This window comes from Capricornis sumatraensis, chromosome 13, assembly GCF_032405125.1.
Source record: "Capricornis sumatraensis isolate serow.1 chromosome 13, serow.2, whole genome shotgun sequence".
Taxonomy (NCBI): domain Eukaryota; kingdom Metazoa; phylum Chordata; class Mammalia; order Artiodactyla; family Bovidae; genus Capricornis; species Capricornis sumatraensis.
This window is the reverse complement of record NC_091081.1, coordinates 85,931,747-85,949,945: the sequence shown is the minus strand read 5'-3', so window position 1 is coordinate 85,949,945 and position 18,199 is coordinate 85,931,747. Positions and strand designations below refer to the sequence as shown.

Here is an 18,199-nt window from a genome sequence, read left to right as displayed (position 1 = left end):
TTAAATAAGCAGGATCCTTGATGTACTCCTTTCCCAATTTGGAACCAGTCCTTGTTCCATGTCCGGTTCTAACTGTTGTTTCTTGACCTGCATACAGATTTCTCAGGAGGCAGGTCAGGTGGTCTGGTATTCCCATCTCTTGAAGAATTTTCCAGTTTGTTGTGAGCCACACAGTTGGCACAGAGGCGGCAAAGAGAAAAGCAGCCTGGACAGCAGCAGGACTCATGACCAAGCAGGGCATCGTCACCCACAGTGAAGACCTGACTCTCACTGAACACAGAAAAATATACTGCAGGATTACTTCTTAAAAATCACTCTGGTTGCCAGAGGGAGACAGAGAGGAAGAATGGAAATAAGGCGATCAAAAGATGGCAACGTAAGGATTAGACTCCTGCACTCAGCCTGGGTTCAAATTTTGACTAGGCAGCTCACTAGCCAGGTGAAGAGAACCTCTCCCGTGCCTCCAGTTCCTCCCTGGTCTTACAAGTAGGACAACAGCAGCTACCTCACAGGGCTGTGTGACAGTTAATGAACAAATTCACAGGAACAATGAGAGCTGCACTCTCATCAGCAGCCCCCCACCAGCTAAGCACTGCTTTCACCAGCCACCCCGCCCATTCACCAAGTTCACATGTTGGGTAAGCTGTCTGGAATTCAGTGGACATCTAAGTCCACACAGGGACTGGGGAAACGTGCACACAGAGAAAGAGATCTGAACCTATCAGAAATGACAGGCAGGCAGGATCTTTCTTACAATTCAAAATCAGCGAATAAATGTAAAGGGAATGACAGAAAAATAACAGTTTTGCAAACACTGCACTACAGTAATAAGGAATTTGGATAGGTCATTAACCAACACTAAAATGACTGGGCAAAATTTTCTTGGGAGCAGGATATTTACAAAGTATCAAAGTACTCCCCTAAAACCAGTTCATTTAAAAGAGGGAAGAGTATCTCTACAATGAAAAAATATGATTGACACCATTTTAACCAAATTATGGAAGTTAATATCATCAATATGGGGTCAACTAATATAATGTGCTAGGAACACAATGGCATCACTGACTCGAAGGACATGAGTCTGAGCAAGCTCTGGGAGTTGATGATGGACAGGGAAGCCTGGCGTGCTGCAGTCCATGCAGTCACAAAGAGTCAGACACAACAGAGCAACTGAACTGAACTGAGGGACACAACATCTTTTTTTTTTAAATACCCTTGCCAAATATGCAAGAATGAAAAGGTAACTAGTCAGAAATTAATCTTATTAGTTACAAAGGTGAAATGTTACAAAACTCCCTTCATATCAGAATGAAAAATTTTTTAGTATTTATGTGAAGTGATTAGTAATTTATATTTAGAATACTTTATAGGTATTTGGGGAGAAGGCAATGGCAACCCACTCCAGCGTTCTTGCCTGGAGAATCCCAGGGACAGGGGGAGGCTGGTGGGCTGCCATCTCTGGGGTCGCACAGAGTCAGACAAGACGAAAGTAACGCAGCAGCAGCAGCAGCAGCAGCAGCAGCAGCAGCACAGGTATTTGAATTAAGCAAAAACTTAAGATAAAAACTTATTAAGACCTTTTAAAAGCAGTCCTAACTACCTGCTGTAGTTTCTATTTTCTCTTTTCTAAGTAATAAATAATTTGCAAAATGAAGAATTATAAGTTAAAAATTTTCTGGACCCAAAAAACTATGATATCATCCTGGTCCTATGACAACTTCTGAATTACAACTATACATGCCTTTAAAAGTCAAAGAGTTAACAAGTACACATGATTTAAAAAGAAAAACACTTTACAATTCAAAGAGCAACATTATAATTTATTTAAATTGTTATCTTTCATAACTGAAGAAGAAAAATAAAAGTAGGATAGAGTAAGATAGCTCACTATGCTTATTAAATTGTCTAATAATTTGTCACTAGTATAACCGACAAAAATTTTCCATTGAATTTCTTTGTTAAAGGGTTTTTTTGAAAAAGAAAATCAACTGACGTAGCATAATGGTAAGCAACATTCCACTACTAATTCTGATCACAGAGAACTGAACTTTCTGAGGGAAAAAAAACTTCTTTATACACAATATACTATAAGATACTCAAAGATTCCTTAACTAAATTGACTACAATCCAATCAAGACTTAATTTTAAAAGGCTCATTAACAGCATCCAGTGATAAAATAGACTCTCCCATTCACTGAAACTCATGTCTCATTTCATTAGACATGGACAATTAATTCATCGTGGTATTAGATCTACAGCAGAGTAATTGCTTAAGTTTTACAGGTAACTTCAAGATTTACTTTAGTAATGAAAACAGGTTTACTTTCACTGGATCCATCTTTTTATCCCTTAAAGAGTCTTACAAATTAAAAAGAAAAAAAAAAACTGTACTTTAAAAAACAGTAGCAAAATTTTTATTTCAAATCTTCCTGATCTTTCTCAGCAATTAGTAAAGGCAAAGGAATGACTCTATTTTATAAAAACGTATTGAAATACTATCCAATCTGAAATAAATATTTAATTTGCATTGTACTGCTTTATACTACCTTAAAGCTAAGTTGCTTAAGTCCAAAATGAACATGTAACCAGAAACAGAACTAATCCATATAAAATTTCATATTCCAAAATGAAATTTGTTTTAAAAAACACTCACAGTAAAAATGAGGGTATGAGAAGAAAGAAGAAAAGCAGAGGAGAGGACAGCAGAGGGCCCCTCCCCGGCCCTGAAGGCCCGCTAGAGCCATCAGCCAGAAAGCAACAGCTAAGCCAGTGCTGCCCCGAGTGCAGCCTCCCAGGGCAGAATCAAGTGTTCAGAAACTTCTATCGCACTCTGACTGGATACTTCTGCCCATCAGGGCTTCCCTGGTGGCTCAGTGGTGAAGAATCTGCCTGCAATGCAGGAGACACATGTGGAAGACTCATGTTTGATCCTTGGGTCGGGAATATCCCCTGAAGGAAATGGCAACCAACTTCAGTATTCTTGCCTGGAAAATCCCACGGACAGAGGAGCCTTGTGCACTACAGTTCTTGGGGTATTTAGAAACTTTTTACAGCATTCTGACCAGATACTTTTCTCAGCTGACATAAAGTTTTAAACAGGATGAAAACTGTCTTTTAAAATTGTTTCTCTGCTAATTAATTTCACTGTATAATAATTTCACAAAAGATACGGTCTATGATAAATTACAATTTTGTTGTAGTGGCCTTTTGTGACAGATAATTTGAAAAGTACTGATTTAAATTCTTCCAGAAATGCAGGCTTTCCTTTCTCTTTAAAAAGAAACCAATCAATCACTTTTGAGGCTGAATTCAGTGCCCTGTTCCATGACATTAACAAGAAAAAAAAAAGTGGAGGAGGACTGAAGTTCCTAGGGTATTAGTTTATATAGCTAGCGTAGGACACCTCTGAGACACGGGACATTAAGTATGTCAAAGGCCCTAAGGTTAAGAGATTATTCTGTTTTGTATTCAGAGTAGAGTTAGGATCAAAGGCTCTGAGTGTCAAAGCTTTCCCGCACACACAGACTCTCTACATCCTGCTGTCTGAGGCCTGGCTCTCTATCCGTGGCCTCTGATCTCTCCTTCCCACACCATCCTGTCTACAGCCACATTCTCTAAAAATCAATGTCTCATATAACTTCTTACTTTAAAAATATGAGTGCCAATACACTGCTTTCCAAAGAAAAACACTTTAATATAGTATTCAAGGCCCTATATCCTCAGATCCAAGCCTGTCTCCAACACCACTTTTCCCACTAAACCTTGCAGCTTCCACAGCAACATGCCAAGCAGAACACCACTCCACTCATCTGCCCTGTCAATTCCTACTTCAGTCCAATATTCTCCAGCTTTCCCTGAAGTCCTCAACCTGTAAAAGAACTCATCACTTCCTTGGCTTGCCACTGCACAATGCATAACAACTGTTGCTTACACCACACTGTGCATTAGTCTACCACCAACCTATCAGTCTCTCAGGGTAAAAGATCTTCAAGGACAAAATTCATAGGCATTCAAAACTACTTACTGCCTGAAAAGGTACTGACTATGGTGGGGGGTTGAGAAAACTGAGTGACAACCATGTGTACCACAGGAACTAAAATATCACAGAATTAAATATGCATAAGTATCAGACTTCACAGCTTTAATAAGGTTCCTTCCAAATAGATATTTAATACTGTAATTTTCATAATTACTCTTAGCTAAATACTACTATTCAGCTGGAAGAGGGAATGGCAGCCCACTCCAGTGTTCTTGCCCTGTCTTGCCCAGTTCTTGCCCAGTGTCCCTTGGACAGAGCAGCCAGGCAGGCTATGGTCCATAGGGTCACAAAGAGTCAGACCTGACTGAACTAACCTAGCACACACGCACTATTCAAATCAGATCATGAAAGTTTCTAAGCATGCAGTTTATAAAAGTAACATTTTTAAGACAGAATCCAAAAAAATTCCTACTCTCAACACATTGAGTTGAAGGTACCAAGAGCAGGTCGTAAGGCAGGAATATAAAATAGAGAACAAAAAACATCTCTCACAGGGTACAGTCTTTCTCAACTAAGGACTCCACAAGGGAATCAAGTACCCAGTGCCTGGCCCCAGGCATGAATTATATATAGTTCACTTCTCTCCTATCTAGAATGGTACTCATTACGAACCACTGTTAGTGAAACTGAAGAACTTCTAAGATGAGGAACCCTAGCTGAGAAAGGCTGTGTAAACTAATAGAAAATTACAGCACTTTTCTTCTTGAAAACATTTAAAACAATAATTCGTTTCTTGTGCCCAACCACAAGTTTACTACAATATAAACAATATAATGCAAAACTCAACATTCAAAAAACGAAGATCACGGCATCTGGTCCCATCACTTCAGGGCTAGTAGATGGGGAAACAATGGCAACAGTGACAGACTTTACTTTCTTGGGCTCCAAAATCACTGTGGAGAGTGACTGCAGCCATGAGATTAAAAGACGCTTGCTCCCTGGAAGAAAAGCAATGACAAACCAAGACAGCATATTAAAAAGCAGAGACATTACTTTGCCAACAAAAGGTCTGTTTAGTCAAAGCTGTGGTTTTTCCAGTAGTCATGTATGGATGTGAGAGCTGGACAATAAAAAAGGCTGAGCGCTGAAGAACTGATGCCTTCAAACCGTGGTGCAATGAACTGAAATACATCAAAACTGTTTAAATGCATTTATAATGATAGTCAAATAAAAACAAAACAAAAAACAAATTCTACACCTCTGGAGGATTCCTAGGAACCAATTCACTATTTTAAACCTAGTAAATAAGGGACTGAGTCAAAAAAAAAAACAAAACTGAACATTTATCCAGCCTTTCCTATAAAAATTAAATGTAACTAATAATAGCAAAGAAACAGGGTAATAACTGTTTTGCAGTTCCTACAGAAGTGAAAGGTCTAAAAAACAATCAACAATGATTGCTAAAATCAAAGGAAAACTAGATGTTCGGTACCACAACATTTACTTACAAAATTTTCTTTCAAAAGGAAGAAAGGAAATGAGGAAGGGAGGGCAGGAGAACTAACCCTTATTAAACCTTTCTCACTACCAAACTGCCAAAACTACAGGGGACAGAGATAGGTGTTAATAAACATGGCCATGAAAATACAGCCAGCAAAGGCCATGGGAACTCTTCGGTACAAGCAACTCAGACCCTTTACCAATAAACTACACAAGAGCAATGGGGGCCAGGGCAAGAATGGCTTAATAGATCTACCAATCAAATGCAATGTGTAAGCCCCTCACACGGACACCATTTAAGCTTCTCTTAAAAGCACATTTATGAGACAAGAGGGGCACTAGGAACACTGACCAGACATTTAACAACACAAAGAAATTGTTCTGGTGATGAAAAAAAACCCACAAATATGATAGCGCTGAAGAGCCCTCCTATTTTATAAACACCTCATACAGTATCTCCAGCTTGGGATGATGTCCAGATCTTGCTCCCCAGACCGTCTGGCAGACAGAGGGGCAAGGAGGACCGGGGACACCAGGCACACGTGGGAGGGGACGGGCAGCGTGGCACTAGGGGCTGAGTAAACACTGCTGACAATCTGCCGTGGTCAAAGCTGCTTTTCTGGCTGTTGTTGTTCTAATAAACTACACTTATGCTCCAGGTTGTCAGAAGTCTAGCATTCAACAAGATTAATAAAGTGGGCTGTCTAGACCATGTTTGTACCTGATGTTATGTCACTGGCTATCACAACCACTTTAGTATGTGAAACCAAAAACACTGTATCAATTTGATCACTTTTAAAGTGTTGAGAAAGCAGTAACATCCTTCATAAAAACAAAAGTCTAAGTTTCCCCCATACAAGCAAATTAATTTTTGCATATACTGCAAATATTGCCTTAAGCTATCTTTTAAGTTTTCTTATCACACAGCACAAAGTCTCAGACACTATAAAGCTCAATTAGTTGTCAATTAAACTGACAGAACAGAATACAGAACTGCAGGAAATGCTAATTACAAAGCATCAAGAATAGGAAGGCTCACTTTCTACACCACATGTGAAAGTGTATATACTAACGCAGGAAGAATGCTCTACTAGACACACCAGAACGGTCACCAAGAGGAGTCTCTAAAGCAACAGGATCAGGTGCCTCGCTACACTCTTTCTCTGACCATATACACTTTTAAACTTTTCTAACAATATCACATATTAACTAGGTAAACCGTCTATGAACCGTAAGAATAGGAGAAAAGTGTGTAAGCATATGAAAAGTGGCAAGTAAAAAAGTTATGCAATTCTACCTATGTTTGCAATTGTATAGTATGTCCCTCTAATAATACTACAGAGATCACGGTCCATGCAACACCGTAGTTCCGCAAGAAGTTAAGACATCTCTCAGAATGGACAGACTGTGGTCAAATACATTTGGGAAATATATTAAAATCTAAATTAAAACTTTATAACAGATTTATCTTATTTTAAATTCAAAGTTCATATTCTGAAGAGAAGGAATTATAGAGCTGATCGTCAATGTCCAGCAAGATACATGTTTATACTGAGTGTAATTAACAGTTAGAAATAAGGGACTGGATAAGTTACTTGACCTTTTTTAAGTCTTCATTCCTGTTAGAAGAGTAAAAATTATCTTTTGAGATTTTTGAAGGTCTGAATATGACACTGAACAGATCGTAAATGTGGTTAATACCATCTGGCCACTGCTATTAGCAGCCCTTGAATGGCCTTCTGATTCCCTGAGTGCACATCCCTTCATTTCAAGCGAAGAGCTCTAACCAGAACTGCTGAGTCCTACTGGACATTTTCAGAAGACCCAACACCCGACTCATCAACTGTAGACATCTCACCCCTTCCATGGATCACAGATTTGTCGCGTCCAGTAGTCCTGTATGGATTTGACAGTTGGGCCATAAAGAAGGCTGAGCACCAAAGAACTGATGCTTTCGAACTGTGGTGGTGGAGAAAACTCTTCAGAGTCCCTTGGACTGCAAGGAGATCAAACCAGTCAATTCTAAAGGAAATCAATTCTGAATATTCATTGGAAGGACTAATGCTGAAGCTTCAGTACTTTGGCCACCTGATGAGAAGAGTCGACTCACTGGAAAAAGACGCTGATGCTGAGAAAGACTGAGGGCAGGAGGAGGAGGCAGCAGAGGATGAGATGGTTGGACAGCATCACTGATGCCATGGACACGGATCTGAGCAAACTCCAGGAGAGAGTGGAGGACAGGAGCCTGGCGTGCTGCAGTCCATGGGTCGCAGAGAGCTGGACAGGACTGAGCCGCGACAGCAGCAGACGCCTCACGCACGAACATTTTCAGGGGGAGTGGGAGGCAGAGAGAGAAGCACAGCTCCCCAGTCAGTTACCAAGTGTGCGTGAAGCTCTGTCCTTAGGCTCCTGCAGTTACTCAGTACCATTCCTCTGGGTATTTCTATACAATGACAATGCTGCTGGGCCCATCAATAATTCTGAAGTAACAGCAATCCAGGAAAATGAAAAATATAAACTAGCATTCACTCCCTTGCTTAAAACCAACAGCTTAGGATGATACAGCACTGCCTATCTTTCCCAAAGAACTGAAAACAAATAGAATTTATCATTTTCTCTATTCATAAAAACTTTGGGGAGGGTAAAGGAGAAGAGAACATCTATGTCTTTCATTTACTACCTACACATTCATCCCTTCTCAGATGGTTTTTTTCCAGTGTCTACTCTATGCCAAGTACTCATCAAAGAGCAGAGAAACACTCCATGAAACAGACATGGTATGTCATTACTGACAAATCAGCAAACAGCATTCCATCATTAATACCACGGACAGTCAACAAATTAAGATTTTCTAGCTTTCTTAGCTTTTACATAAACTGACAATTCTGCACGAAAAAGTTTAGTTTTCCTTTAAACACATGGAATATGCTTCAATCAGCCTTATTATTTTCTTCAGTATTTTTTGGTCTCCATATATTTTTCATTTTTTTTTTTCCAAAATAATAGCCAAGCAACAAGTGATAGTACCTTCCATTTTGACTTAACTTCTATTAACATTTTTAAAAACTCAATGAGCAGAGCAGAGTAAACCAAAATGACATGGTTGACAATTTAGCATGCATAGATTTAAATTAATATTACAGAAGACACCCTTGGCATTATAAATCTACACATAAATTCTTCACCGTAGTATCAAACATACAGTAGCCATTCAAATTAGCTGGATATTCCCAAAGTATATTCATCTACAGCACTTAACAGAGATAGAGAGTGCTATAGCACTCTCCATCTATAGCACTTAATGGACTTCCCTGGCAGCTCAGACGGTAAAGTGTCTGTCTACAATGCAAGAGACCTGGGTTCAATCCCTGGGTTGGGAAGATTCCCTGGAGAAGGAAATGGCAACCCACTTCAGTACTCTTGCCTTGAAAATCCCATGGACAGAGGAGCTTGGTGCAGGCTACTGTCCATGGGATCGCAAAGAGTCAGGCACGACTGAGCGACTTCACTTTTCACTTTCTATAGCACTTAACTAAAAATGCAATCTGCAGTCAAAATGTTGTTGGTGTCTTGATCTATCATTGTTTTCATGCATTATGTATAATCTGTAAACTTTTTTTATTTCATTAGGCAACAATACACATTAAAAAAATACAATGTGTTAACCACTTCTGTTTGTGCTTAAGAACAAAGTAGACAAGACAGAATATGGACACACCAACCATCAGAGAACCAAAACAAAAAAGCTGTGAGGATATGGGATATTCAAAGGTCACAAAGCAACAACAAAGTATTGTCCTTCCCAAAGCTTAAAAAATTGTAGTACTCCCCCATGATACAATGTAAGAGTTTAAACAGGAAATGTACTAACAATGTAAACAAAATTTATTAAAGAGCAATCATTAACAGTAATTGATTGATTACTGTGTCAAAGCACTATGCAAAGTGCTCACCAACTTCTGTAATCCTCACAGCCATCAGAGTGACCTTACAACTCCCACTTCACATGGCACCAAGAGATGAAGTCATTTGCTAAAATCACAAAGCTGCTAAGTGATAGATGCAAGAGTCAAATGAAAGCAAGATAGTTATAGAGGTTACACTCTTAGCCACTCTAATGTATGCCAAAATGATGGCAGAAAACTGTTCTTCAGGCTCCAAGTTCAACTTGACTGAAAACAGAGCTCGCGATGTCTCATTACAGGGTTCCAAGCTCGACTCCTCAGTGTCTGTGTGTGAGTGGAGGGCTGGTACTACAGAATCGACAAGAGGCTGAGGAGAGGGCAAAACAGGCTTTGTTAACTGATACAACAACTTGTTTAACTGATGAATACACTAATGTTTTGGTGAATATTTGTCCTTCAGTTGGTGAGAGCTTGTCTTACTGTACCTAGGCTGTTAAATCAGCATTGCTTAATGCAAAGCAACCACAAGCGCAAACATGGGAACCAAAACTGCATGGCAATACAAGACTGCCCCTCAGCTGAGTCACAAAGTGATTAAGTTACTTTAAGATTCTAGTAAAAAAGACAGTTTTAAATACAACTGCTAAATATGCTCAGGGAGAACTCACATGCTTGCCTCAAAATATCTTTATACTCATCTGACAAGAATACCTTAAAATAAAATTTACACATAATTAGTATTATTGAGGGCCTCTCTGCTCAGCTTAACTACTAGGTCATTATTTACCTGTAAGGAGAGAAAATGATTGAGACCCAGTCAGCTAATGGGAAAGTTTAAATGAAATGAGGCGAGAGCTCAGAAAGAAGTCAGCATGAAGTCAGAGCACCTTACAGGTCTGGCATTCACTGTGTAAGCTCCACAGAGGGATTCAATGCTCAACACACTCTAGCAAAGCTTCCCACAACTCCATCACTTGATGTCTTTTTCAAGGCAATGTATTTAAAAACCAAACACACAACAAACCCTTCCTAACAATACATTTAATCTTTGGCAATCAAAACCTATGCTATTAAAAAATCAAACGTTTTTCACACAGATAGAATTCTAAGTATTGTGCCTCATAGCATCACTGGATAAAAGGAAACCAGCAAATAAAACCTTCTGAAAAAACAGTATTTAAAGCAGGCAACTAGGTGTTCATCAATTAAACTAGAAAAATAAGAAGTGGCAAAAAGAAGAAAAGCAGAAAACAACAACAAACTTTAAACAGCTGGAAAACGAACTCAACGTGAAATGCTGGTGAAAACCAAAATGACTCCCATACGGCTAGTTATAAGCCTTCCTCCACGCTTACTCACTCTCCTGATGAGATGACACAAATCCACAGTAATTCATTTGATTCTTCTCATTTAAATCTCATCAAGAGAAACATTTTAGATTTTTCAAAGTTTCAGTTACATTTTTAATACATACAACACTGAATAGTTTAACTTCCAAACTGGCAGCTTCTCAAGTGAAAAAACCAACATGAATATGATGGATTAACTGATATTAGCTGGCTAAATGAAAAGTAACGATAATCAAAAACAGAAAATTATGACACCACCTTTAAAAAGTTAAAAATTTTCTGACATGAAATAACAAATAGTGCTTTCAGATCTAGATATTTCGTTATTAAAATTCAAAAGTATAAGTACATTATTCACATAAAGGATGGCCCCATTTTCAAGGACTTACCTTCTTTTTATCCCTCATTGAGCCTTTGCCTCGGACCATGATCTTACATCCTGTTTCTGCTTCAAGCTGTTTAGCAGTAAGTCCTCTAGGTCCAAGGATTCTCCCAACAAAATTAAACTGGGGGGGGAAAAAAAAACCCAACATTGTGCATTATTCACATAAAGTTATTTTAAAGTATATACTTAACTTTCTCTAATTAAATTTTTAAAAATACTAAGTTGAAATAAAATCTTATCAATTTCTTGCCAAGTTTGGGGGTGTAATGACAGCAGTTTATGGTTTAGCTTGAAATTTTCATGTGCATTAATACAAATCATGGATTAGGAACAGCAGAATCTACCTAAAACAGGTGCTGTATTCAACTGCCCATCGACATGCACACTCTAAACAAGTCACATGAAAAGTTCAGCAAATCCCTCCTGTAACAGGGTTCCAGGAGCTATTTACTATGTTAAACAGTGGCTGCCTTTTATACAGAAATCCCTGGGGGAAATTCCTATCTTACTGATCTAAGTTATACTTCAGCGACTGTTCAGAGAGCATTGTATTTTGGGGCTGGCTGCCAGAACACTGATGGCTAAAGTTGGACTTCACACTACACTAGTTAAGACATAAGAGTCTACACTTTCCCACAATCCTTGCATAGTGTCGAGTCTGCAGCCTTATGTTCCTATTCTCCATCTCTACCTTTAGTTCATGCTACTACTTTGACAAAGAACCTTAACTCTCATCACAAAAAGGACAGTGATAAGAAATAACTGTATAAATAACTATCATCCTTCCACAGAAACTTCTAATAGTCACACATAGAAGTTAATTTTAAAAGGCCAATGAGAGGAAAAGATTGACTGTGAACACTGGAAAGTAAATTTCCTCATTAATATGTCATCTATATAAAAGACAAAAAAAATGAATATCATCAGTTCCACAAAACCATCCATGGGTGGTTTTTATCTACTTATTCAAGCAGGTTACTGATACCTACGCTTCCCACTTTCTCCTGCATTTTATCCCCACTGTTAGCTGTCACTCCATAACACTAGTGTGCCAGCAGTCACTGCTCTCGGGGCTTAAGCAGCGAGGGCACTTCCTCTGTCTTCTGTGCTCCAGAGGCCGCCTGCTTCCTCAGCTGCTCACCAGCACGGCCACATCTTAGAGAAGTGATTCCCAAGTGAAAGATGTGCGTGTACACGTTTGAGGATGGAAGAAAGTCCTATTCCCTAGGGGACTATGACATCAGTTCCTCCACCCCAAGCAAAGACTCTCAGGTCCTTGACCCAGCTATACAAGATTCCAAATTCTGAAACCTGCCTGAACCATGTCTTTACATTCAAATAAAACCCTTCACCCTTGCCTAGTTTTTGGCATATAGGACTTGATCTACCTCTTCACCCAACTAAACTCTTGCAGTCATCCAGTCAAGAGCCCTCCTCCCATATTCCCAATCTAAATAAACTTAAGTACTGTACTGTACTTGAAGTACTGTATTATGATTACACGTTCACACTTGGAAAGCAAACAGACCCCAACTGGTATTCAAGCTCCAATACTAAGCAATAATTAAGAATTGGGAAATCATATAAAACAAGCCTCAGTCATGTGATGGAGACAACGCTTTCTGGAACTGCTGTGAAGAGGAACTGCATGTGTGTACAGCACAATATATATGAAACATCCAATACAAAGTCTGCCACACAGTGGGTCAGAGTCTATGAAGTCTACTACAAATTCACTTTAGGAAGCCTCAGGCCCTCAATCAACAAGTAAGCTCACAATGTCCACGGAAGGGGATATGATCAAATGGCAAATCTGCCCTACAGAACTCCAGAGAGACCAGAAACTCACGCACTGAGTTCTGCAGAAAACCAGAAAGAAAAGGTGGAAATGATACACAGAACTGACCAAAGCCTGCTCAAAGAGTAGCAACTGCCAGGCATCTAACTTGGAAGTATCAGGCTTGAGTTTTCATCTCTAGAAAAGATGCCCGAAGAAGACTCTCACACTGTAGCATTTGGCTCCGTTCTCAAAAGCTGACACAGCTTCAGGTGATCAGCTCCCACTGAACCCTGCAATGAGCTAGCCCAGTCCAAGAATACGAGCTTCTAATTCACATGCTGTGCTTCATACTTACGTATGTATAGACAAAGTTCACCAAAGACTTGAGGAATACTCTAACTTGAGGAAGGCTCTTGCATGCAAGAGTGTAGAAACTAAAGAAGCAGGACCAAGGACTGTCCCATTAGGGAAAAGACTGCTGCTAAAGGAGACTGTCGTTCAGTGGCTTAGTCGTGTCCTACTCTGCCACCCCAGGGACTGCAGCATGCCAGGCTTCCCTGTCCTTCACCATCTCCCAGAAAATTCCCCTCAAACTCCTTCAGCAGACAGCGCTAAACTACTTCCTAAATCGGTCATACACAGTTACATTCCCAAGAGGAGAGGACTTTGCTCTGATACATTTCGATGCTTAGGCTGTCGGTCATCAGATGTGTATTTTTTGAAGCACATGTGAAGTTTTCAGACTATTCTACTGTGTTGTTTTGCTGTCTTATTGATTTCCACTTTGTGGTCACAGGTGTGGCAAATGACTTTTCCCTTCCTGTGGCTTACCATTTTCATCTTTAATGGTGTCTTAAGATGACTTAATTTAAGCAGACTGAATTTAATTAAATTATATATAATTTTAATGCAGCTCATGTCTTCCCTTAACAATATTTTCTGTGTCCTGTTTAAAGGTAGTCTTTCCCCATCCCAAGGTCATCAAGATATCCTCTGTATTAACTTGCAGAAGCTTTACTGTTATGACTTTATCTACGTCTACAGTGTGCCAGGAAGTGATGTCCATGATGCGAGAACCTTCTCTTCTGTTCCCTCCGGTGGCCGCCACATGTTGCTGAAGAGACCGTCCTTTCCCCTGCTCTACAGTGCAGCGTCATTTCTTCTTGTAAGCAACACCTATACATGCTTATACATATGGGTCTACTTCTGGGTTCTCTATTAAGCTACTTGGCTTAGTATCTCACTGTCATTTAATGTAACTTTATTTTCAAAATCTTAATGCGCAAGATAGCATGTTAGTTCACCTTGCTCCTCTTTCAAAGATGTCTCATGTCTTTGTGCCTCTATACAAATTTCGGAAATAGCTGGTCAATTTCTAAAATGATACTAGCAATAGTTTTTACTGGGATGTTATAACAATCTTCAGGATCATGAATATAGTGTAATTTTGTCATTTTGATTTCTCTCAAGAATACAAAGCTTTCCTAGTGTGCCTTTATTTGTCTTTGTTTGATTTATTCCAAGACATTTGGGGCTTCATTTTCGCTACTGTAAATCATATTTTTATTTCATATGTTTCTTTACATGTGAAATCATAATTCATCTTTTTGTATCATACAGTATATCCAGCAACCCTGTTTCTTCTTTCTTCATTCTAATTTTTCTGTAGGTTCTTTTGGATTCTTTTGGTAAAGATTCATATCACTTGCAAATAAGAGAAAAGAAAAAATACATAACTGTCAATCCTATTTTTAATTTCTTTTTCTGGCCATCCTTACAGCACTGGCCAGCACATCATGGGTTCAAAGTCAAATCAAGTGTATTATCCTTGGTTCATTCCAAGAATAAATTCTCAATAATTCACTATGAAGTCTGAAGTAATCTGTGTATGCTTCAGCATATTAAGAAAATTCCATTCTACTCCCTAATTCATTAAGAGTTTTTATTTTTAGTCATGAATGGATGTTTAAATGTTATCACATTTTTTCACCATCGAGACAGTTATATTTCTCCTTTATTCTGGTAATACAATGGATTACAATTCATTAACAAATGTTAAATCACGCCTATAGTTCTACAATAAACTTGATCATGATGCATTATCTTTTATTATAGATCACTAGGTTCAGTTTGTTAGCAATTTGGTGACAATTTTACTTTTTAAATTTACATTAACAAATGGAAGTGGCTTGTAATTTTCCTTTTTCATAATATGTTTCTTAGGGTTTAGGCATCAAGATTATTCTGGACTCAATGTGTTGGGATGTAGTCCCCCTTTTTCAGCTCTTTGGAATGGCTTATAGAAGCTAACTTGTACTATTTCTTCTTTAAATACTGAAGAGAAATCAGTGGTGAAGGCACCTGGGTCTAGAGCATTTTTTTTCTCTGTTCAGGTTTTCAATTATGGATTCAGTTACTTTAGATTTCCTATTCCTTCATATGTCAATTTTGGTAACTTGTATTTATCTAAAAATATGTCAGTATAGTTTAAACTTCCAATTCGTTGATATAAAGCTTTCATAGACTTTTCGTCTTAGTATGTACAGGATCTGTAACAATGGTCCCACTTCAATTCTGATTGGCTATCTATGTCATCCTTTTTCTTGATCAGTATTCCAGTCTTTACAAAGAATGTACCTTTTCTATTGTTGACAGGGGTAGACTGATGAAAATAAATGTAAATTAAATTTGTAGACAGGTCATTCAAAAATGACCACAATTACCCACGCATCCTTAACCTATGCCATCTGCAGTGTAACTCTGCAGCTCCTCTCACCTCTTCAATCTGGGGTTAGCATGGTGACTGGCTTTCCAATACAATGTATGAAAAGAATAATATGTGTTTTAAAAGCCTAAGTCTCAGTCTTATGTGTACTTCCTCTCTTAGGCCCTATTATTCCCATGTAACATTCTCAGACTAACCCACTTGAGAATCAAAGACAAGCCATCTAGTCACCATCCATGCCAGCCCACACCCAGGTAACTATTAAGAGCAGAGGGGCCTGGCTAACCCGCAGCTGACTGCAGGTGCTGATCAGAAAAACTGCTGTGGTGAGCCCAGCCTAAACGAAAACGACCAGCATGCACAAGAGAAGCAGGAGCTAAATAAGTGGTAGTTGTTTTAACATAAGTTTCCGGGGCAGTTCATTAAAATGCAGTAGTAGGCAGCCGATACATTGATTTTCTTCATTTTGTGATGGTTTTCCGGGGTCTTAAATTAATTTCTACTCTTACCTTTATTACTTCCTTCCTTCTACTTCTTTTACGTTTAATCTGCTGTACTTTTCCCGATATTATGAAAGGAATGCTCAGCTTACTGCACCCTTTCTTCTTTTCTAATATATATACATTTAAAGCTTTAAGTATTCCTCTAAGCTGAAATATCAATAACCTCAGATATGCAGATGACACCACCCTTACAGCTGAAAGTGCTGAGGAACTAAAAAGGCTCTTGATGACAGTGAAAGAGAAGAATGAAAAAGTTGGCTTCAAGCTCAACATTCAGAAAACGAAGATCATAACATCCGGTCCCATCACTTCATGGGAAATAGATGGGGAAACAGTAGAAACAATGTCAGACTTTATTTTTTGGGGCTCCAAAATCACTGCAGATGGTGATTGCAGCCATGAAATTAAAAGACGCTTACTCCTTGGAAGGAAAGTTATGACCAACCTGGATAGCATATTAAAAAGCAGAGATATTACTTTGCCAACAAAGATGTGTCTAGTCAAGGCTATGGTTTTTCCAGTAGTCATGTATGGATGTGAGAGTTGGACTATAAGGAAAGCTGAGCACCAAAGAATTGATGCTTTTGAACTGTGGTGTTGGAGAAGACTCTTGAGAGTCCCTTGGACTGCAAGGAGATCCAGCCAGTCCATTCTAAAGGAGATCCATCCTGGGTGTTCACTGGAAGGACTGATGCTGAAGCTGAAAATCCAATACTTTGGACACCTCATGCGAAGAGCTGACTCACTGGAAAAGACCCTGATGCTGGGAAAGATTGAGGGCAGGAGGAGAAGGGGATGACAGAGGATGAGATGGTTGGATGGCATCACTGACTCACTGCACATGCTGCTGCTGCTAAGTCGCTTCAGTCATGTCCGACTCTGTGCGACCCCACAGACGGCAGCTCATCAGGCTGCCCCGTCCCTGGGATTCTCCAAGCAAGAACACTGGAGTGGGTTGCCATTTCCTTCTCCAATGCATCAAAGTGAAAAGTGACAGTGAAGTCGCTCAGTCGTGTCTGACTCTTCGAGACCCCATGGACTGCAGCATACCAGGCTCCTCCGTCCATGGGATTTTCCAAGCAAGAGTGGTGGAGTGGGGTGCCACTGCATGAGTTTGTGTAAACTCTTGGTGATGGACAGGGAGGCCTGGTGTGCTGCGGTTCATGGGGTTGCAGAGTCGGACACAACTGAGCAACTGAACTGAACTGAATACTTGTTCAGACTTTTAAGCACAGTACATAATCGCTTTTTCTAAATAGTCCATGGGTGTTCATGAGACTTCCTTGGCAGTCCAGTGGTTGGGACTTTGTCTTCCAATGCAGGGAGTGCAAGTCTGCTCCCTGTCTAGGGAGCTAGGATCCCACATGCCTTGGAGCCAAAAAGCCAGAATATAAAACAGAAGCAATGTTGTAACAAATTCACGAAAGACTTTAAAAATGATCCATATCAAAAAAATCTTAGGAAAAAAAAGCAGGCAAACTCCTCTGTGACTAACTTTTGTCTATTTCTTTCAGTTCTATTTGCTTTACACAATTAGAAACTGTGTTGTTGGTATATACAAAATTATATTCTTCTGTCATTATGAAGTGGTCTTTTCTCCAGCAGTACCTTTTGCCCTTAAGCTTACATATATTAAGATATAAAGATATTTATAAGATATTAAAATTTATTTTCTAAATTTAAATTTATTTTCATACTGAATTTTCAACTGAGGTAATTTTCAGTTCATTAATTTCCTCTTCAAAAGCTTTGAGTCTTCTGTTAAATCTATTAATCCCAGTTAAGGAATTTTTCAGTTTGATTTTTCTTTTATACTTTCTCTTTCTCTGACATATTCAGTTTGACTCTTCTTTCATAGCTCCCATAACTCTGCCATATTTCTCCAACTTGTCTTTTGTCTCCATACACACAATAAGCATAACTTTTATAAAGTCCGGGTCTAATAATTCTAATATCTAGAGTCTTGATGAATGTGCTTCTTTTGTCTTGTTTCTTCAGATTTTTCTGAACATCATCTTGTATTCTTTGTGTTTGCTTGTTTTCTAGTGTGTGCCAGACAATGTATTTACTAAA

General features: G+C 39.0%; 1 protein-coding gene across 7 annotated transcripts in view; it reads right to left on the bottom strand.

The window, feature by feature from the left end:
• Positions 1–18,199, bottom strand: part of QKI (QKI, KH domain containing RNA binding) — a 156,554-nt gene that overhangs the window by 77,246 nt on the left and 61,109 nt on the right. For all 7 annotated transcript variants that reach the window (XM_068985237.1, XM_068985238.1, XM_068985240.1 and 4 more), the window contains exon 3: positions 11,123–11,239. In XM_068985237.1, the coding sequence (XP_068841338.1) occupies positions 11,123–11,239 (117 nt within the window). The remainder of the gene's footprint in view (positions 1–11,122; positions 11,240–18,199) is intronic.